The 23,207-nt window shown below is 31.5% G+C and overlaps 1 protein-coding gene and 1 long non-coding RNA gene across 4 annotated transcripts in view; one reads left to right on the forward strand and one right to left on the reverse strand.

The window, feature by feature from the left end:
* The first annotated feature begins 3,014 nt into the window (after positions 1-3,014).
* Positions 3,015-23,207, forward strand: part of LOC148600947 (uncharacterized) — a 62,495-nt gene continuing 42,302 nt past the window's right edge. The window contains exon 1 of one of the 2 annotated variants that reach the window (XM_088554174.1): positions 3,015-3,208. In XM_088554174.1, coding sequence (XP_088410300.1) covers positions 3,166-3,208 — 43 coding nt within the window. In that variant the 5' untranslated portion in view covers positions 3,015-3,165. Of the gene's footprint in view, positions 3,209-22,404; positions 22,565-23,207 lie in introns of those variants that run through there. The other variant, XM_088554173.1, reaches the window with a different exon arrangement.
* On the reverse strand, positions 18,612-22,416 carry LOC148600948 (uncharacterized). 2 transcript variants are annotated; one of them, XR_015916960.1, is made up of 3 exons: positions 22,362-22,416; positions 21,603-21,760; positions 18,612-21,145 (listed from the first exon to the last, which is right to left on the reverse strand). It is a non-coding gene; the product is annotated as an uncharacterized LOC148600948 (long non-coding RNA). The 2 variants fall into 2 exon arrangements; XR_015916961.1 differs by having other exon boundaries at positions 22,226-22,374.

Here is a 23,207-nt window from a genome sequence, read left to right on the forward strand (position 1 = left end):
TGATGCGTGTCAGTTGGTTTGGAGTATAGGTCCGTGGATAAGGTGCTGGAAGTATCGTGGAATGAGATGTTAGTAGCAGATGTTTCGTGAGTGAACTTAATTTAAAGATGTTGATTGTTGACACGTGCGATAAAATTGTTTAGTTCTTCTTTGTCATGTGTCCACTTCATATCCACCTCCCGAGAGTCCCATACTTCTCTACAAGCCTCGATACCATCAGAGTGAGGAATGTTGGTATAGAGAGATGTAACGTCCAAAGTTACTAGAGTGGTGTTTGATGGAAGGGGATTCAGAGCCTGCATCTTCTGTCAGTAATCAGTCGTACCTTTTATAAATATTCTACGTTTTTCAACATGTGAGCGTAGATGGAAGTCCACGAATGCCAGGAACTGGAACTGGGCAGAAATTGTATTTCATACATCCCCCAATAATACATTTTATAGGGGGATGTATGAAATACAAAAATACCAAGGAACCGACCTGAGGAGGGCTGGGATTTGATGTCGGATAAGAAATTATTTTCGCACAAGCGCAAAATTTTTATTGATATATTTCAGCAGCAACCGAAATCCATATTTTTATTTGGAAATTTACCATGTTAAGTAATGCAGAAAATATAGAATCGTTATTGCTATTTAATTTACAATGGATGAGTACATTATTTTTTCTTCAAAATGTGCAACATTTTTTTTTTCAAAGATTCCAGCACCCTACCCCCTCGTTGATAAATGGTCGATGCCTAACCATATAAACTTTCAGCATGCCATACATGTACATGTGTTTCCAGAAATAACCTCTCATCAGCAGTATTTGTACCTATTACTAAGTAAGAGTAATCAAGGAAACCAATGTTATAGCGGTAAAAAATGTTCAAGATTCAACATTGTTTACAGGAAGTAATCAAAAACAAAACAGAAATAGGCAGCAAAAATCCAACATTGATAAGTTCTACCATAGTAAATCTAAAGGAGCTACATTATTATAGTCAAATATTTAATAAAAGGAATGCAGCCTTTTTGTTTTAGGCCTTCCGAATTTTGTGCTATGGCAAGGTTAGGTACATTGTGATATAATAATTCGTACTGGGTTGATGAATACACTTGAGACTTTTGGTCCACAAGTGAGAAAGAAATACCGAAGTATCAAATGAACATATATATGCATTATTATTTATTACTTTATTGAAAACACAATCTACTATATAGTATAGATTGTTATGAAATTAAAGGACGGTGTCAATTTGTGTTCCTTTTCCTATAAAAAGTTTTAGGAACATTCTATATCGAATGTAAAAGAGGAAAATTACATTCTGTTGAGAACTGTGCAGATATTAGTGATGATTTTATCATTTGTTGTAGGACTTCAGATTACATGTTGACAAAGTGATAGGTTTAACGGTACCTCCGCTGCCAATGTTTGTATTTTTGAACAGTGTATGCCATATATTTCATTAAACTTTGTGTGCTGTTTCTTTATGAATACCAACATGTGCACAAACAAAAATAACGTTGAAAATACTATTTTTTTAATCTCGAGTTACCTCCCGTTAAACAACGCCACGTATAGATTTATTCACCAGTCATGGGCCCGAACAGGTAGAAAAAAAATAATACATATTACAATTACCAACAAGGAAATCTTTGCAACTATTGCAAAAACAAATGTACAAAAAGTATGTATTTTTTCGACTTCCATAGACAAGTCAAACAAATATTTGATGCGTTATATAATTATAGACCTCCTGATTGAATTATAATAGTATTTCCTGATAGTGAAGTAGACAAGTATGGAGTAGTATGATTTGCTGAAGTTCTGCGCTGTTTGATGGATAAAATCGATGGGTAAAATACTGACGTATACACATGAAAATACTCTACAGATTTTTGTACGTGGTGTTTACTAGGTTAGGAACGCATTAGTGTAAATTATTGTTTTTCCATATAGTGTATACATATGTGAATTATAACCTAACACTATATGTATCTACAAAAAAAAGAAATACCTTGTAAACATTTTTATAGCAGGCGTGGACCCGCTCATAAGCAGCTAGATCGACTACAGAATAAAATCAGTACCGCTGTGAATATCAAAGCAAGTCGTGATTTGATAATCTCAAGGAAACACGCAGACAAAAAATAAATGACAGGCACTTTACATTTGAGTCATAACTTCCCTCGGTCAGGTGCGATGCCATGTTCGAGTTCACAACAGCAGCTCTGTTCAAAATGCCCGCCAAGTGATTATGTCTTGTACGTTTGCAATGGATAGTTACATGTAGTTGCAGCCTGCCACTGAAGACCCATGGATGATCTTGAGCTGACATTTTTCATCCCGGTGGGCTGTTGTCTCTTTAACATGTTCACCAAATCCATTCTCGTTATATTTAAAAATGCCGTCCAATGATTGGGATGAACAGGGGTTGAGTTGAAAGTCGATCGTGACGGATTCATGAATGGTCGAAATATTGTACGTGTACAATCGGATACGAGTTGTCCAATAGAAGTCTGATCATAATTCAATTTTCCTCATCCTTACAATGTCAGGGTCTGCGTTTACTTGTGTCCCGTTCTCAGTGGGTAAATTTTCGTCGGCATTTTTGTTTTTATATCATTACAAAGATGCAATTTTAAAAATTTAACCCAAAACGTAGATAAACAAATTATTTTTTGTTTTGAATATTTCTCTGTTTGTAGGTAATATTTTTATCAAGAATTCTTGAACAATATTATTAGGTAAGTACAATGTAGTAGACGCAGGAAGTTTTCTAAACTTTACAATGATCCGGGCATGAAAAATATTACTGGTAATTTTTTTTTTTAATTTAAACATGCACAAAAAGAAATATTACACTTCAACTTGTTAGGTAATTCAAGTCGATTTGTATTTTCACTAAAATACTGGAATTTGGATTAGAGTTATCTCGCTTAAAATTACAAAAGAATGTTCGCGGGAAATTATTTTGCCCATTCGGAAGCTTTATCGTCATCCTATTATCCTACGAAAAATTCTTCTTTTAAGTAGAACGCATGGAATCAGCTGATATCGACACAGAAGCAAACCGACAGTGTCATTGTGACTACTTTCATTTTCATGGTGTATTTAACTTTGATAACAAAAATGTAAACATGGGATAAACATGTGAAGGAACGAATTGGAAATTCAATTATGGTGTTTAATATTTTATTTGGACAAATGGAAAAACTTGACGGTAAGAATTGTTCAGTTGTTTTGACATTTAAATTGTTGTGTCCATTCAAAATTTTGGAGAAGATCGGTCTTTCTTGAAAAATACTTGTTCATTGAAATTGTTATTTTGAAAACATTGAGCAATAAGAAATATTTTTTTCTTATTGTATTGAATTAAACTGAAATTTAAAACTTTAAGTAGAGTTTTGAATTAAGCACATACAAAATAGTATTATGGACATCCTTTAAGCTGATGATTATACATGTACATGTAGTATGCCAAATACTCATTTTTTTATAATCTCAATTACATGTACTTGCATTTTGAAAAAAGTTGGGAATATTTTTTTTTTCAATTTTACATTTTCATTGTATAGGTAAAAAAACACACCTGCCACTTTATTCTGAAATTCGGATTTTCAATTCCATTTATAATTAAACATGCCAATTTTGAAAGTTCACAGATTCATACCATTGATAGTGCCAAATTGCTTGTCTGTAAGGGATAAACCAAAGCTATAAGACATTTTTCAATTCAATTGTGACAATAAATTTTTGTTTAGCCTAGGCATCAAATCATGTGTAAATAGAATTGGTGTAAGAATACTCAAATTAAATAAGGTGAACATTTCTCGTCTACAATTTTATTTGAAGTGATCTGCACTGAATGGAAGTCCATAAAAGGACCATTAAAGATTAACTCAAACACCATTTAGGCCTTTATATCATGATTTCTAGAAAGACTGACCTATTTACTCTAAGTCCATTGTAGCATGGATTAGTTCATATACCATTAAAATTATCAGATGTTAATTTTTAAACATTAAGAAAGTTTTGAAATGTCTTTTTAAGTGTTATAATCTCTCAAAATTTTCTTTTTAATTTTTACAGTCCTTTTAATTAATTTCAATTGCAAAAGGTATTATTTTGCATGTGCATGTACATGTACATGTATGCAAATGTTAATTTCTTTTAAAATTTTATTGAAAGATAAGTCTAAAGAAATTTGCTAAGTTTAGCATTTAATTATAATGTTTAGTAAAAGCAGGTATTTTTCCATTCCATAATTGGTTAAATATTTTTGTTAGTTGCATCAATTCTACACGTAACATGCAAAACATTCAGATGCATGTACATGTATTTCATCCAGTGTAATGTGTAAATATACTTTGTATATGTTTAACAAATTAATATAACTTTCCTAAGTTGTTTTTTTTTTTACGGTATGCATACATTGAACCTATTGGTCCCTATATTATTCCACAATAAAGAACAGATGTCAATGGTTTGACAATTGCCATGTATTTTTTCCAAGTTTAACCTCAGGTGTTTTCTGACAAAGTTATTAAACAGATAAATCTAATTTGTCAAGTTTGTACTTACAACAATAAATTTTCAATGCCTGAACTAATCTTGACTGAGAAAAAAAACCCAAAAACAAGAGTATTATGTTGATGTACATGTATTCTTATTTTTTTTTATACCATGAATTGTGAGTATTATTACATTTTGGTTATACATGTACATTTGTGCATGTACATGTACTGGTATTTTGTAATAGCGGAAACAATCGATTTTTATTAACCTACTGTTTTGATAAAGTACATGTATACAACCCAAAAAATTGAAGAAATTTTTTGTTTACATCAAGAAGTACATCTTTATTTGACTAAATATAAAAAAATTAATAAGTTTTATTTAGTCAGCATTACATACATAATAATAATAATAATAATAATAATAATAATAATAAATAATCATAATAATCATAAGCATTGTTGAGCTTTTACCGACATCCAAATTACAATCATGTTAGTGTACATGTAATTTGATTTTTTTATTGGAAGTTTCAAGATCTTGGAAATAAATGTACATGTAGGTTAGCTAAATGAAAATCTGACATAATTCTGTTAAGAAACATACAAGAAATGTACATGTACATGTATGTTCCAAATTCAACTAAAAGGTTTAATAAAAATATGTAGTAACTGTTACTTTAACTACAGTGTATATATGTACAATGTATAGACATTTTTTATCTCCTTATTAACTTTTTTGTGTAAAGTTTAATGCCACCACATGAAATAAATTCCTTTAATTCATGTGTCCACTCAAATGTAACACATTACAATACTAGTGTCAAAAAATGTTCCTGATATAATTTCTCCTCCTGCTGATTAAATCTTACAAAATAAATGACCCTTTTTTGCATTTCAAAGATCTCTGACTGAGCTGATAAAAAGTTGACTGCTTTAATTTTTATATAATCCTTATATGTATTTATACAATGTATATAACAACTAATAAGAATCTGAAAGAGATTTGTGGGGTAAAAGAGTATTACTGGGTATGTGTATTTATTTTGAAATGTGGGTAGATGTGTACATATGATTTCTTAGCCCCTAAAAGTCAAATTTTCTAATGTATATTTTGTGAAAAATCAACTTATGAGGGTCCAATATACATGTACATATTACAAGAAGATATTCAAAGTCTATAGAAATCAATATTAGAATGAAAAAAATATACCATGAATCATAATACCTGTACATGTGAGGAGTACATGTATATGTAGATAGAGACATAATACATGTATATGCATTTTTCGCATAGTAAAATATAAATGTTAATTCATTGTTTAATAAATCCTGCCTTTTAAACTGCCAGTCTTAATATTGCTAGTAACTGTATCCCACAATTGTAAGGGCTATCCAAACATCCTTTGTTTACCTGTATAAGTCTATTGATTACTGAATGTCAATATCACCTGGCCTTAAGTATCAAGTTATGTAATTTATTACCTCATAACCAATAATTGTCAATCAATATTTTGTAATTTACACTTCTGTAAATATAGACTTGAACTTCTGTGGCTTTTGAGGTCTCTGATTTAGTTATATCATCTTAATTAAATAAGGCTAATGAGAAACAAATTGAAGTGGTGTGATAGTGTTTAAAATGACTTCCTATTTCCTTGTAATTGTTAATTGAAGTCAGTATTATTGCTGTATGGTATAACTTCCGCCAGCAAGCTCCTTAAAATTCCATCTTAAAGTGTTTATATAGTATGCAGCAGTTCAATTCAATAAGAATATTTGTAAAAAAATAACTGCAATTAATCAATCGATTGATCAATATATTAATTTGCTTCTAACTGTACATACATGTATTTTATTTTATATTGTCTCAAGTATTTAAAATTGTGACAGAAAGTCTTGTCGTGTACATGTATATTATTTACATTTTGTATCTTAATGCTTATGATTATAGAGACTGAAAAAGAACATTTTGTACATGTATATGTATAAGTGTCTGAGTAAGCTTATATTTGGCCCTGCGTAGCATACATGTGTATTCTAATTTTATGTACATGTACTGTCAGGGGTTCAAAGATGTACATGCAGTACATGTACAACAAGAATGGAATGTCCTGGTATTTCCCAAGTTTGAAAATGATGACCCACTTTTGGAAAGCAAAAAGTCCTCTTTAAAAAGATTGAAAAATGTTGAAGGTCCATGACTTACATTATTTGTATATGAATGTAAACCTAAATCTACAGTTGATAGTAATGAACCTGCAGGGACCTTAATTTGAACAGATCGTGTGGCCTAGAATTAACCTATGGGGACCTCACTAATTTGAAGAGATCGTGTGGCCTAAAATTAAAATACAGGGACCTCACTAATTTGATGAGATTGTGTGGCCTAAAATCAACCTGCAGGAACCTCACTAATTTGAAGAGATTGTGTGGCCTAAAATGAACCTGCTGGGACCTCACTAATTTGAAGAGATTGTGTGGCCTAAAATGAACCTGCAGGGACCTCACTAATTTGAAGAGATCGTGTGGCCTAAAATTTTCAAAATATTTACCATGGGCAAGACATGTGTAAAGTTGGTTTTCAGTTGGAATAAGGGGTAGCAGAATTCAAAGGCTGAACCAGTTTAGTGGGAAGAAAAATCCAGGACGAGTAGTTTAATTGTCCTTTTACAAAAAGCTTTTGGGGCCAGCTGCAGCCTGTGCCCTATAGTGAGAGGGTTTCCTCATCCTTCATTGAAGACCAATGGGTTGCCATGGGCTGAAATTTTGGTCCCGTTGGGGGGGGGGGGTTCTCTTTGACATATATACCTATTCTTGTTATTATTCAATGAGGAAAACAAATCTGTACCATAACTACATTTGTATAGTTAAATATTATCCAGGGATGGAAATTAAATAGTTGATCCCTCATGTACAACAAACTAAAACATCCAATTTTACATGTTAATATATGAATATTCCTACATGAAGATGTGTGTATTTATTCTCCATACACCTGGTGGCTATAAGGACCCGATTTATTAAATTTCAGTAAGTATCAAATAAATTTTATTTTGACAGAAAATTAATGTGTGGTTGTTCTACCATGCATGACTAGAGGGTATCCATTTTAGTTTGTAAATTTGATACATGTATTTTACCCTTGATAACATTTGAATGACTTCAGTTTTATCATCTTCTTTAACCTTTGCAGTTTATAAACAGATATGTTATATGTCTGGGGTAAATATGCACGCAAGTTACTTTGTTGATGAAGTAAAGATGCTCCATACTGCAGAGGTGCACCTGAGTTGCCTTGTTTCACACCTGTCTCTGACTGGAAAGAAAAAAAATGCAAGGGTGCACCTGAATTGTCTTGTTTGTCATTTCATTACCATACTATGAAGATGAATAATTGTTAAATATATCATGGGCCATTGAAGGCAAACAAATTACACTGATTGGAAACAATATGTATTTTGTTGTATGGCCTAGCTAGGCCACTGAAATTTTATTAACAGATACAGATACATGTATCATACCAGTCTGTCAAAATTTTTATGACAGGAAAAAATTTGCCATACCTTTGGTATTAGTTGATTGATCTATAATATATAAAATTTTATAATGAGGTTCTGAACCACAAAAGGAAGGTTGGTATTGATATTTAGGGTTATGGCCCAACTGTTATAGTATTAGGGGCCAAAAAGGGGCCTAAAACAAAAATGTCATGGAATTTAATATATGCATGTATCTCGAATAAAAGCATAGGAATGTCTATGATATTGTTCCACAATATTCTATACCACAATGGTCAGAATTGGATTGATTTTTTTGGGGTTAGACTTGAACTTTTCAGAAATTAGAGACCAAAAAGGAGGGGCCAGAAACATGCATTTTCCTGATGTCCAGACAATAACTTGACTATTAGTGACTGAATCTTTTTGAAATTGTTTAACAAGGTGCCATACCACAAAAAGGAATGCTTGGATTGATTTTTAGGGTTTAAGGTCTAGAAATAGGGGCCACAAAGGTCAAGAAATAAATTCTTTTTTGGATTTCTTGGTAATATTTCGTTTATTTCTGGACGTATTTTGAATTTTTGTTTTTATTAAATTCCTCATAAAAGTCCTTGCCAGCATTTCTGAAAGAGGTTTAAGAATCTTTTACAGTTTTCTACTTTCAAGGGGTCAAAGGGAACAACACACTAAAAAAATGTCTTTTTTGTTTGGTGCAATCATGAAAATTTTTGCCTGCATTTTCCAATCAGATTTCAGATGTCTCTTACGGTTTTCAAGTTATAAGGGGCCAAAGGAAACCACACCTCAACAGTTGGACATTTTTTTATATTTGGTGCTACTTTGAAATTATTTTCTTTTTGATTGTATATATGACAATCCTCTCCTAAATACAAGAGCTTTTTAAAGAAGTATGCTGACCAAATTTACCCTTTAATTCACTGTTTTTGAGATACTGAGGTACAAAGTGATCTATGAGTGCACCCTGAAGCAGACATTTATATTTGAATTGAATTTCAAGAATATTGTGCAATATTGCAATGCAAGTCCCAATGTTACGTGTGTCAAAAACAAATATTATGCAAATCCCTGCCTGCATTTTCAGATTTAAGATATCTCCAACGGTATTCAAGTTATGAAGGGTCAAAGGGGCCACCCCCCAAAAAATCAACTTTTAGTTTTTGGTCTGATTTTGAAAATTCTTAATTGAATTTCAAATTTTGTGCTGTATTGTGTCCAAAAAAGTGTCCATAATGAATTATGAGTCCCTATTCTAAGTGTATCAAAAACTGATATTATGTCCACACGTGCCCCAACTGTTCAAGGTTTGGCCACTGTGGATGTATCATGCTGCATTTTGTGAAGTTCTTTATTTTTTCTTCATGTTTAAATACGAAGGTGCTTACCCTACCAATGCACCTGGTCCATGTTCCCAGTTTTTAGTGGATTCTGAGCATGCTGAGTTTCTCATTTACTTTTGTTACTTTGGACATGTTATTTTGGCTAGTTGATATTCTTTGTCTCCCTGTCTTGTCTTTATCCTTGGACTACATTATTTTTTTTTTGCTCAAATCTTGGTTCCCTTGATCACTGTTTAAACAGTCTACTGGTCTACAAATGAAATACATTTTTCAGGAACTTTTATTCAATGACCTTGTTCATCTGCAGTAGCTTATTTTACAGAATCATCCCCATTTTTCTGCATCTGCATCTGCTTTATTGTTAGGACTAACTTCTATTCCTGCAAATGGATCTTAGTTACAATCCTACAAGATTGATAAGAATCTGTAATAGATGTGCAACTGTACAAATGTACATGTCAGTACACCTCATACATGTACTACAGAGCCAGTGGCTGATCCAGAGATATTCCTGGTGTCTAAACCACTTTTTATAATAGCCTCCCCTGTGAATTGGAACCCCTTTCTAAAATTTTTGGATCCACCCCAGAGAGCTCTGTTTTTCTTTGTATTTTGAGTTTCTTCATCCAATTATAAAGATTGAGTAATGATTTCAAACATTTGCTTAATTCCTACAATTTTATCAAAATAAAAAAATCAGGAGAATTTTAGATATTTCTTTTGGTCTTTAACAAGATTGGTGATGCAATCTGTAGGAGCTGGCTTGTTTCATTTTTGTGAACATGTCTTTATTAAGGTTTTACCCAAGGACAAATCGTTCATTTCATATTCAAAACAAACAGCCTTGAATGAACAAAAAGGTGAAAAAACTATGATGATGTGAATCTAAATGGTATTTTAAACAGGCATTAAAATGGGTGTTTTAACTATTTTTGTAAATAGTGTGCATAACTTTTAAAGTAAATCTAAAATGTGGTTGACATGAGCAAAATCTGCATAAATTTTCAATTTATGTTACTCTGTTTAATGATGAAAGTGTTGAAGCTGCAGGTAGAATTAAAGGGGTTCTACAAGGGGTCTTTGGGAGTTAATGTGACAGACAATTACGTAGTTTACCTATAAAGCCCAATTGAGGGGGGAAATTTTGTCTCTATAGATTGAGTTTATCACATTAGTTTCAAGACTAATTCTCCAAAATTATGACTAATACATGCATTGTGATTATTATTTGTGCTCAAAACATACATGTACATGTACCTCAATTTTTTACATGTCCTAATCAAACTCTTCATAAACATTTAATTTCAATATACAATGTAGCCCGCCCCTTATTTTGCCCTCATTAAAGTAGATTATTTGCTTGTCCCTATCCATATATCATATAGTAATACAAGAATAGTTTTTACTTTCCCTTTAATGGGGAGGATTTGACAAGGAGGATAAGACCAGTAGTGTGAAACCTCAATGGCAGGAATGTGATTAATTTAGTCTTTCATTTATAAATACTTAAAGTGCTCCTAAAATATGACCTTTACATTCAGATTGAAGTACATTAATACAAGATAAATGCTACTTGTAGTGATAAATTGAAATTGTGAAATCTATCACATTATCAGGTGTTATAAATAGAAGAAATTCTAGATACTTCAGACAAGGTATTACACCAAATAAACACCCCTTAGAATTAAGGTTTAGAGTAGTATGCTCTATACTCCAGACAAGATACTACAATCAAAAAGTAAACACGCCCTTGACAATATCTTGGCAGCCTTTGTTGGTATAATCACCTTGGCTGCTCACAGCTTATAATTATAGCTACCCCTGATGCTATCAGAGAGATTATAATGAAATTTGCTCTGCTTGTTCTTGTAAGAACTATTATGCTCTATTTGAAGCTAATGGATTACTTTCAAGTGCAAAGTTATTTAGTATGGGTATTGAAATAAACTGTGTAAAGGTTTAGATCTGTTAGCCCCTTTTCAGTGGTTTTTATTGTGTGACAACAGAAGCCTAGGGCCGAGCCTCATGGTTAGGGTTTAATTTGGCATTAACCAGTAAGTGCAGTTTGGGTAATGATGTGGTCAAAATCTTGTATAAGTGACCTGACACGGAAATCATGATTAACACTTGAATTGTCCGTACTGAGAGAAATTATCATTTAGAAGGTGATAACCATCTTGTCCGCAGCATGGAGCAGGAATAAAACTGTCAAAAATTATTGGTCATTTTAATGATATCCAGGGTGGAATTTAGTTCATTCAAAATGAACCTTGGAAATAACTAAGAAGAGAATAACTAAGAAGAGAATTATAATATTTCTAAAGAATGATTTTTGTATTGGTAAATTGTGCTGATTGGAGATTACTTATGTTAACATTTTTCACCATTTTACTTGAACAGCACTTAATTATTGTTTTTTTTAAACACAAACTGAATAGCCAATTGAAATAGTTGGTGTCCTTACATGAGACCCACAGTTTTTTCCTAAATGAATACATAGTATTGTCAAAATATGCAGCTTATATTCACTTATGAAAATAATACAATGCTTAATGACAAATTTTCTTGTATGTTTTTTGCAATATATTGCTTTCTGGACTATATTTTACGTTTTAACCCCAAAATGTTTATCATTTAGAAATTATATTTCAATTTTATATTAAAGGGAGCAGGCCAGGCTACATGTACCTCATCCCATCCAAGTATGCTACAAATAAGTGAATATCCTTCTAAATTCATAATATATTTTGGTCTGGGAAGGGAGCAGGCAGAAGCGATCACAACTCCTCCCTTCGGATCTACATTTACCTGATGGAAAAACGGGGGACTAAACCAACTTGATGGGGTCTGATTCACCAGGGCTTCTATTATCATAATACTCTGATATTTTTAACTAATATTCAACAACTTCTTTCTTCCCATATGATACATTCCTTCTTTCTTCCCATGTGATACATTCCTTCTTTCTTCCCATGTGATACATTCCTTCTTTCTTACCTAGTACATTATAATAAAAACTAATCAGCTGAGAAGGAGACTTTTCAAAATATGAATTATGCCAGGCTGAGTCAGTTTCATTGCAATTTAGAATTACAGTATAATAAATTTCATCATTTTTATTCTTTAAAGAAATGAAAAACTTCATCAATTTTTGACACCATGCAGATCAGTAGGTGTAGGGTGATTTAAATTTTCTCCATGCAATTTATCTTTGTGAAGTTTTAATATCCATATTTTTGAATTTCAATAATAAAAGCAACCACCTGAAAATCTCATGTGAATTGTATTAAAGTTTAATAGAATGTACATACATGTATTTTTAGAATTATGATGGAGAACTTCTTTTGAAGTTGTGCATATTAAGTAATGATATAAAATTTCATATCATCATGGTCACCAGAGTGATTATCTCCCCTTTATATCTGATTTTCCCCAAGGTCTTTTTCTTCTTTCTATTGTAGTCTTTTCTACTTTTTAATCATTGCATGATGACTCATTTATATACTTGTAGTACATGTAGTTTAAATTAGTACATGTATACTGACATAAGGTATTTCCTTCTCAATTCATCACTCAGAAAAAGAAACTGCATGAAATTTATCATGACTGAAATGTACTTTAGTTATCTATAATTTTATATATATCCAGATTCATAAAATAAATAGGATGTCACTGATGCTCCAACCATATAACATGAATGTGGAATGCTTGGATTTCCCTGTTGCTCCCATGTGATTTGTACTATATTTGTAAATGTAGTCTGTGTTGTACCCATGAAACAATATATATATAAAGGTTTATAGAGGTTCTGAAATATTACAGATTTGCTCAATTACATGACTTCGTCCAGTGAAGGTTGTTGCCCTCAGCTGCGACTCAAGGGCTTCTTCCAATGAAGGCTTTATTGCCCTAAGTTGCAGCTCAAATTAAAACCTTTCAGGAAATACATAGATTTTAGAAACTAGATATCCCAGTCTTTATTTTTAAGCTATTTCAGAATCTACATGTATCAAATACATGTATCTAATATTCAAAATTCTATACATATTAATTTTTCTTCTATATGATTTTAAAACATTTTATGTAAATATATAAACACCTGAAGGAAGATATTACTTGTAATCTATATTTTATTAACCTAATAGAGTTTTCACTGTATTATGATTTTTTTATTTACTATTCATGGTGTTGATGGGTGATTTGTACCAGGTCAGGGGTTCTCCAAGTCTATATATAACCAGTACACTGATGTCTTTATTGTCAGGCCAAGCCAAAAAAACATCTTGTCCCAAATGAACCAATGTACTTATCTATCAGTGATCTAAAGATTATAAGAGACCATGCACCATTTGTTACTTGTCATATCAAGTTAGAAATTTTCTTCAGGAATGTTAAAGAATGGTCTATTGAAACTCTGAAGATAATTAAAATGGCCCATTCTCTAACTTTAAATCCAAGTTATCTAAAGTTTCAAGAGAAATATTATGATTAATTTTCTATGTTCCTACATTTCTGTAATTGATAGTTACATGCATTTGAAATCAAATAGTTGCACTTAATGACTAATTTTGAAGCATTTACAGTTCTAGTAAACAAAGATAAATTTTAAAATTTTACATAGTTGTCCCTAATGTTGAATAAATTTGAAAAATTAAAAATACACGCCTACTTGTTGCTTACTGTATTAGATATAATGCTAGAAACTAGCTACAAACCAAAATTGAATATGAATTGTTGTCTTCAAATAACTTACTATTTTCTTAAACATCAACATGTATAATGCCTAATCACTTTCCCAAGTCAGTTTTAGAAGGACCATGGTCACACATAGTGAAAAGTTTATGTATTTCATTTTATGTGGCCTCGCTCACTGGTTTTTGCAGTGGTTCTTTTATTGTTATGAACCAGCTGTAGATCAGAGATCAAGGAGACCAATGATTTACCATGTAACCTTCAGGACATGGTATACCAAGTTTTATTATGGTCAGCTGGAGGTAACCATAATCCTATAGTAGAGGTGTGGCCTATGGGAAGTTCAAAGGGGCATATATTTTGAATTTTGTCATTTGTCAAATTTTGAATATTCGATTTAAATCAATCAGTCCTTTTCAAAAATAACTATATAATCAAATTTTCAATATTTTAAATACTTGAATTATTTCTTGTTTTCTGTTTGTTTATTTTTAACATTTTAGATTAAGAATTTCCCCTTTGATTACCCCCTTTAATGTCTTTAGCTGGCCGTTCAGGGTGCATCAAGTATATTGTTTTTTTACCATGATTGGCAAGTTAGACACATTGTAGCACTATAGTAATAAAATTGGTACATTGTGGTCATACCAACATAATGACATTGTAAGAGTTGGTTTCAGGGCTTTTGTTTGGATATTTGTGTTTACAAACTTTCAGTGATATATTTCGGGATAAAAATGACTAGGTTTTTTCGTCAGTTGAGTTTCGGATCATGGAGAGAGATCGGTCACCAGATGGATTATTGTAGAGGTATACTATAAGTTATACTAATACAGGATTTGTTGTCACATGGAATTTCATAATATAACACTGTAAATTTCAGAATGTCAATTCCACCATTGACTGACTCAAATTTATTACATGCAGATTTATATTTAAAGATTTTTAATCATTGTTATCACAGAACTATTATTTGACAGTTTCATTTGAATGGAGACAATTGTATTAGTGTTTGATGTGACAAATATTCCTACAATGGCTTTCCTTTCCCATCACCACCAAATCTATGGTCGACAATACAGTTATATTGCCTAGTTATAGTTGCAGTATTACATGCAAAAATTGTGGAACAAAATATGAAGTTAACAGGTTTTGTTCAATATAAACATTGCACAAATATGCAAACTCAACTAATTAAAAAAATTGATTACATGTACATTTAAACCTTTTTTTAACTGAAAATTTGTTCTGATGTTCGGTTTTCAAAGGTTCAAATTGCATTAAAACTGATAAAGAGGAACTTGTTTAGACAGCTTTTTTTTATTTATTCGGGGTTCAATTTAGACCAGTTTCAATGTACTTGCTTTTCTTCTGAAGCACATACATGCATGTGTAAGGATATAAGTACATGTAGATTGATTACTACATAATACATAACTGCTTGTCATGAAAATATTGATATTCAGATACTGTCTTCCAGAACAACAAAGATATTCAATAAGATTTTCAGATTTTGTTGTAATGTTACATAAAAACTGATATTGACATTTCAAGTGAAATGTACTTTAATCAAATAATCGAATTGGATAATGATTCACAATTATGGTGTCTTCATTCAAGGTGTATGTTTTGACATTTTCCTTTATCAGTAGCCTCCCCTTGGTGTTCTTGACTATAAGCTGCCTTACAAACATGTAAACAAATGTACCTTTGTAAATTTCTGCAGGTAGAATATCATTAACACCTTGTCAAAGTTAGACATCAAAGTCGCTGTTATCTTTCCACCCAGGGACAGGTGGTAGTAAAATTATCATTAAAATCAGATGTGAATTTTGTGGTCATGTCAAATTGCTGTTGGGAATTCTAAAATGTAATTTATCCCCATATTTGAATGATGTTGAAAAATAATTAAAATGGACATTTTTTATGATGCTGATGCTTTGAACACACTCCCAGTTTTCACTGGATTTAAATTGATCGCTATTATGATTTTAATGAAACTTGGTAATATTGTTAGTCTCTTCACTGTGGTAATTCCTATTGTGAAAGAGGTTGTGAGAATTTAAGGATTTTAGGGATTAACCTTTTGCGGTGTCTTTTAGGAAATTTTATGGGTCAGATTTATAATTTCTATGGAAACCTTGGCCACAACTTTTCCTATTAATGGTCAGTTTGGTTCTCACAGGGGTCATTAAATCCCTGTTATATCCTCCCTTAAGTTACATTTCTAGACTTGTTATTGTGAATTGATTAATCAGATGTAGCTCTTACAGTAGCAGTGGAGATTCATGTCTCTCTCATAGCATTCAAAGTAATCTGACCCACATCATTAAATCTAATTAAATACTATAGGATTTTCATTTGTTTTTGTAATAAAACTGATACTTTCCATCCCGGCTCTTTTAAAGACACTTCATATTTTCTTTTAATATGAAAACTTAAAGAAGGAACCTATTTTGACATATTTTAATAGTTTAAAAGTATGATTAATTATACAAAATTACAGTTTGGCGCAAAAATTTTGTCTATTTCCTGCTACAGTACCAGTACCTTATCTGTTTCGTGTTTTTGTGCTTACCCTAAACATTTTATTGCCATCTTGGTTCAAGCACTGATAAAGTCTAGATTGATCAACTCTATGTAAAAAAAAATTCGAAAAATAAAATAATTTACAGGATTATTTTTTTTTTTTTTTTGGTTTGGCTTTTTCAATTTTTGATTTTTATACCAGGTACCAACAAGTAGTAGCATGAAGAAGACCATTGTTTCATGTTCATGTATGTGGTGGATTTTTTCAGTTTATGTTTTCATTTTTTTCTGTCCTTACCTAATTTGAAAAAAATAAGTTATTGACATAGTCATTAGTATTGACAACATCGAAATATACCAAAACTATTCAAATACTTGTGATCAGATGCTCCTGCTTTAATGACTAGTATACCAGCATGTCTCGTTATGAAAGCTGCTTAAAATATCCTAATTTGCAAACTTATAGCTTTCCTGAATTCAATTGGACATCCATAAGTGTCAATTGCCTTAAATGTCTTGTTTTAAATAGAGACGCATGACTGTTATGGCTGCGTGAAATCCTATACAAGGCGATAAACCTGACAGAATATTATCTTTTTGTATGTATCAAAGGTCTTTTTTTAACAATATGCATTTTGTTATCACTGCATGTCTGCATGCATAATGTGCAATATGGCCTGGGTTGTAACTTTTATGCACCTGGAAATTCATTGTATTTTCATAATTTGCCGCCAATATTAAGGGTATATTGGTTTTCAGTCGACACAGTGCACATTTAAAATTATGATACCATTATTTTTATCTCTTAGATTCTTTGATTAAATTTATGTTTGCACAGAAACTTTTTTCTGTATTAAAGGGTTTCTATGGCACACTTGTGACTATACATACTTGTTATTTCTGAAAATGCATTTTATCCAGTGGTTCACATAAGATAGTATCAAGTTGGTCGTATAAGTAACCACAAAACATTTCCCTGATTTCTCTTGTTTAAATACATATTAGGAGTATAATATTGTCTGTCTCTAACTGTCTGTCTGTCTGTACTAGGTATAAATATGACTTATTGGGGCAACTTAATACTTTCATTGAAATTCTGAAAGGTGGTTCGATATGGTATGTTGTTGGTTTTAGCATATAACACCATTATTTTTATAGGAGTTATGGGACTTAACTAAATGCTTCATTTGTAACAGCTTCGGGAGACTTACGTCTACTTGAAAAAATGTTGTTGATTTTTTTCTAGTGTTTCGCTGATTTCATTGCTGTGAAATCATGAGCCATTGCAGCAGTTTTATGAATTATATAAATTGTGCTTGTGGATGAATTTGTAAACATATGTTATCACAATGGAATTTTGAAATATTTTTAGCAATTTTCAAATCAACACAAAAATTAATCCCACACTTAATAATTGTCATAAAATTCTAAATCTAAAATGTAAACAATATACAGCTGATGCAATAATTCAGAATTACCTACTATACCTTTAAAACTGTTAACAAAATAAATGGATTTGTGTGTTATAAATGTGAAGATAAGATTCAATTTGACTGTAATGACCTTGAAAAATATTCCATCATTTTGACACTTGATCATTAAGTACATTTTGTCACTTTTTAAACAAGATATTGATGAATGGTAATCATCTGTGTAAGATGTATTGGTATGGTCCTGTTTGTCTTATTTTCATTTTATTTGTTTGAAAGTTGGTCTTCAGTTTTTTTTTATTTTATTAGACATAATCATTTGCTCATTTTGTTCAAATGTGGCAAAAAGAAAACAGAACTCCTAATTTGAAGTTGGTAAACTCACATATTCACCAGAGTGTGATAATGGAAAATAGGCTAGTCATCTTAATGATAAGAAATGGTTGTCAAACTGAAAACTACATATTTTTTGTCGGTGCACCTTTCAGTTCTAACATAACACATACAAATTTAGATAAAGTAAAATATAATATTCCTTTATTTCAACCATGGCCCCTATATTGACATTATGTAATAATACACATACACAGTGTAGACACATGACAATACATTTGAAAGGGCTTAAACTACATGTAAGGAAATTATGTCAGTATTATTTTTGTCTCGTGCCTTATTACGTAAAATCGTGTCTTTAGAACATTTCTTTTCATATGCGGTTATCATGCACAATGTCAAGGCAGACTTATTCTGAATGCATTCTGATGTTCACCATAAAATGTACAATGGTTAAAATATGACGTTAATTAATTAGGAAAATATTATTTGAAAATGACACCTGTAATTGTTGTCTCAAATTTAAACAATTTTTGCTTTCAGTGGCGCTAATTGTCACATGGTTTTTATTGATCAAGAAAATACTTATTAAGTTGTGGCAGTTACGTTGTTTTAACGTGAGGTGTTGAAAGTAAAGGAAATGTGGGGGAACCCCGCCTTAACCATTTCCTTATTTTGTTTTTATGAATTGGAAATGACAATTATAAATTTCATGAATGAACTACATTGTGTTTTTGTTTTAAAATCTTTTTTTGAATGATTTAGGTTAAAGTTGTGTTGATTGACAAAACTGCATCAAATCTCAGTATTTCATGTGAATTTTTGTTCGTGATACACGAGAACCCAAAATATATACCAGTAGCTTATTTCATATACTCAGTCAAATAGGTGCAAGTGTCTAAACTCTTCCATAAACCTATTATAACTATTGTAAAAAGCTTCAAATTTGATTGTGACTGCAATGTGTAATGTTTTAATACAGAGATTTTGAACATGGTTCAGAAAAAGGGGGTTCTGTTGGCTATAATTTAAGAGAATTTACTTAATTGTTAAAAAAAATTAACATACATATAACATGTTATGCCTGACATTTGCATTACAATAGGGGAAATAACTCTATCTTATAAGTATAAATATTTTACAATACACTTGCCCTTTAGAATAAAATTAACAGTTTAAGATTGCCTATACCACAAGGTAGTATTGGGTTTCACATTGTGCATCAGATAACTTTAAATATAATTTTATCTGCAATAAATCAACTTGACAAGAATAGATAAGTCATCCACTTAAATTCAAGTCCACTCCAAATCATTTATTTCGTTATTGCCTGAATATAGCTGAAATATTGCTGCTCGGGCGTTAAACCTCAACAAACAAAGAAAGCAATCTTCATTGGGTAATCAAGTTTGACCTACAGATGTGAGGAAGGCAGCATTGATGATTTTAAGAGAATACTTAAAGAAATATTTGACATGTGATTTACTGGTACATTTTTAATGAGTCAGACAGAGGGTTTTACAAGTATTACCATATAATATATTTGCAAAAAGAGCACAAAAAAAACAGGGCCAAAAGTTCATATTTCTATCAGACATTTTTACCATATATTATATTTGCAAAAAGAGCAAAAAAACAGGGCCAAAAGTCCATAATTCTCTCAGACAATTTCATCACGTATTATATTTGCAAAAAGAGCAAAAAAAAACAGGGCCAAAAGTTCATATTTCTCTCAGACATTTTAAAACAATTTTGAATGAATCATAATCACATATAGTCTTCTTAAAAGTACATATATGACTTTTTTCTATTTTTATGAAATTCATTCCAAAAAATATCAAAAGAATGTTATATTTTATTTTCCTTTTTTGTGCGGCTAATTTCATTCTTTCTCAAAAATAAGTTGTCAATATGTGGCTACAGTAATATATGGTTTAAAAAAAGACCAATCAAACCAAAGAAACAGATTATATGATTGTTATGGCCTTGCTGCTTCAGGTATGATAACCCATACAGACTGGGGAGTAATTATACTAGGTGTCCAGACTTATGTAAAGAGAGAAATTTGATCTTTTAATTTAGATCACTGTATTGTCATTTATAATGGGAGCAATGACTGCCATTTGTGTACTGGGTTGGCTAAAATGATTCAATAATCACCCCATTTGAACATGATCAATCAGTATGGCAGAAATAGAGGGGTATGACATGATTTAGAGGACATGGGTCTTATCATATTCTTAAGATATCTAATTGTTGGTACTGTGTAGCAAATCCCGCTCTTTATAGCAAAGGATATTTGACAAAGTTTATTGATTGCATGTATCCCTCTGATAGCAAATCTACTGATTATTACCGGAGAGATCACAGCAAATATTAGTGGCATTATCAGAGAGCATAGATTTTCTGTGTCATATATATGATTAAGGGGAGCTTGTAGCAAGTCAAGGTACTGGGTACTACCTTAGTAGTAACAGCTCCCCAAAAGTTTTCACTGGTAACATCTTATGTTGTATCTGGTCTGGATGTCTGTCCATCTCTCTGTCTGTCAGAGCTGAGATTTCTTACACATTATTATTTCTCTAACTTTCCACTGTAGACATGGTGTTTTTGTCTGTCTGTCTGTTGCTCAAAGTTAGTTTTGAATAGTTGTTGTGTCTTTAGTCCATTGTTGTGTCTTTAGTCCATTGTTGTGTCTTTGGTCCATTGTTGTGTCTTTAGTCCATTGTTGTGTCTTTGGTCCTTTGTTGTGTCTTTGGTCCATTGTTGTGTCTTTGGTCCATTATTGTGTCTTTTCCCTTTGATGTATAATCTTAATATTTCACTAATTAGACATGTGAATCCAAAATAGGAAATATATATCTATTTTTAGAGAAAACTGCAAAATACAAGTACATACAGTCAGTGTACCTAAGATGCTGCCAACCCACAACATATATATGAATGAAGTTGTGTAACAAACTATTTGAAAAAAAAAAAAACAGGTTGGTTTGTGCCATCATCAAATGAATACATGTAACTACAATGTATGACTTTGATTGTCATTTGGGTACCTTTAAACACTAAGGTACAAATGTATTTGACAATTTAAACATTTGGCCAAAAATGTGTTGGAGGGATGCAATTAAGTGATTACAACGATATTTGTAGTATCAATAATCAGGAAATTAATAAGAAATTAATCCAACTGAAATTCATATACCTTATGGGTAGTCTTGAATTGAAATCACAACCCCTTCTACATAAACTTCTTACCTCAGTCCGTGACTGGATGTACCAGAGCAATAACTAGTTTGGTGTCAGAATGATGCATTGAAGTCTTCCTAGTCAAAATGACCTCGTGAATTGTCTTTGGTTAGAGTTGAGTATGTGACTTTACTTTCTAATCAGTGTTGAGTATGTAACTGCTATTCCTACATGTAGTCAGAGTAAAAGTGGTGTTTGTGAATTGTCTTCCTAGTTACAGTTGAGTTTGTGACTTGTTTTCTAAGTCAAAGTGGAGTTTGTGACTTGCCTACTTAGTCAAAATATAGAATCCTAGTCAAAATGGACAATGTTACTTGTCTGACAAGTCAAAGAGACATGGTCTTCCTAAGTCTGCTTCTTTTGTGAGGTGTAAAGTATTTGCTATTTTTGATCAGACTATTGCTGGTCCAGTGCAAAGGTGAATCCACTAAATTTTCTCAGTTAAGGTTCATGAACTTTATATCTGCTAATGATTATTAACTACAACCAATCAATCAATCAACCTTAGTTTAATTATGTTCACATATTTACAGCCATATAAAATTTACCTATGTCAGTATGACATTTTAATGTCTAGATTTTCTTCATGAACTGTAACAATGTAAGCAGGATATTAAAGTATATTAACAGACCTTTATTTTCAAGCAAAAAATCCAGAAACATTGGCAAGGCTTCTAATCCACATAAAATGAGCCATTTTATGGTTGTAAATTATCACTAGAATGCTATTGAGATTAAAAAATCATTTACACAACTAAATATCTTTACCATCATGCAAAAACTATTCATTCCGGAAGCAACATAAATTTATTTTCAAAATGTGCCTAGCAGAGAAAGATAAGATAAATCGGTAGACTTTCCTTCACATAGAGAATTCAGACAGATGTTTTGACTGGAGTATAATGTTTCGTTTCTAATGGCAGAGGAATTAAAGGAGGTTGAAAATAAGCATTGGAAATATATCTGGTTTGGTAAGAGTACTTCATTCTATGACAGAGATTTTTTTAAGGTAGAATTTGAAAAAAAAAGTTACATGTGTGTTAATGAATCATTTTTTTGTGTGTAATATTCAGTGTTTAGATACATGTATCGAAAAATTGGATTTGTCTAAGTTTGACTGTTGTTGTTCTTTCTTAATTGATACATGTACAAAATGTCATTTTTTGTCATATACATTTTGTAATATGTTATAAAACCTAAAAGTTTACATTTGTTAAGTAATATTATGTCATAAGCAAAACATTTTACCAAGATATTTGTACCATTGTAGTGATTTGCACTTATACATTAAAAATTAATGTAAGCTGGTATTAATGATTTATTACATGTGGGGCAAAATTGTTTTTTTTTTTTTTTTTTGGGGGGGGGACAGATGGACAGATGGATAATCATTGAATTTAGCTTTTTGCTTACTGGTGCTGTATGGTACTGTATGTATTCAAATTTTTTATTTAAATTGTATATCCACTGACCAGGGTTGAGTCCAGGATTGATGATTAGAAGGGGTTCTATGAGTTAGATGAATTACAAAGTAGGTTAGAGAAGATACAGAAATTTTTTACGGTAAATCAAGATTTCATGCCAATATTTTTTATTAATTATTAAACTATGTCT

The sequence above is a fragment of the Perna viridis genome, chromosome 12, assembly GCF_037379345.1.
Source record: "Perna viridis isolate PV_CMFRI_1.1 ecotype Kerala chromosome 12, ASM3737934v1, whole genome shotgun sequence".
Lineage (NCBI taxonomy): Eukaryota > Metazoa > Mollusca > Bivalvia > Mytilida > Mytilidae > Perna > Perna viridis.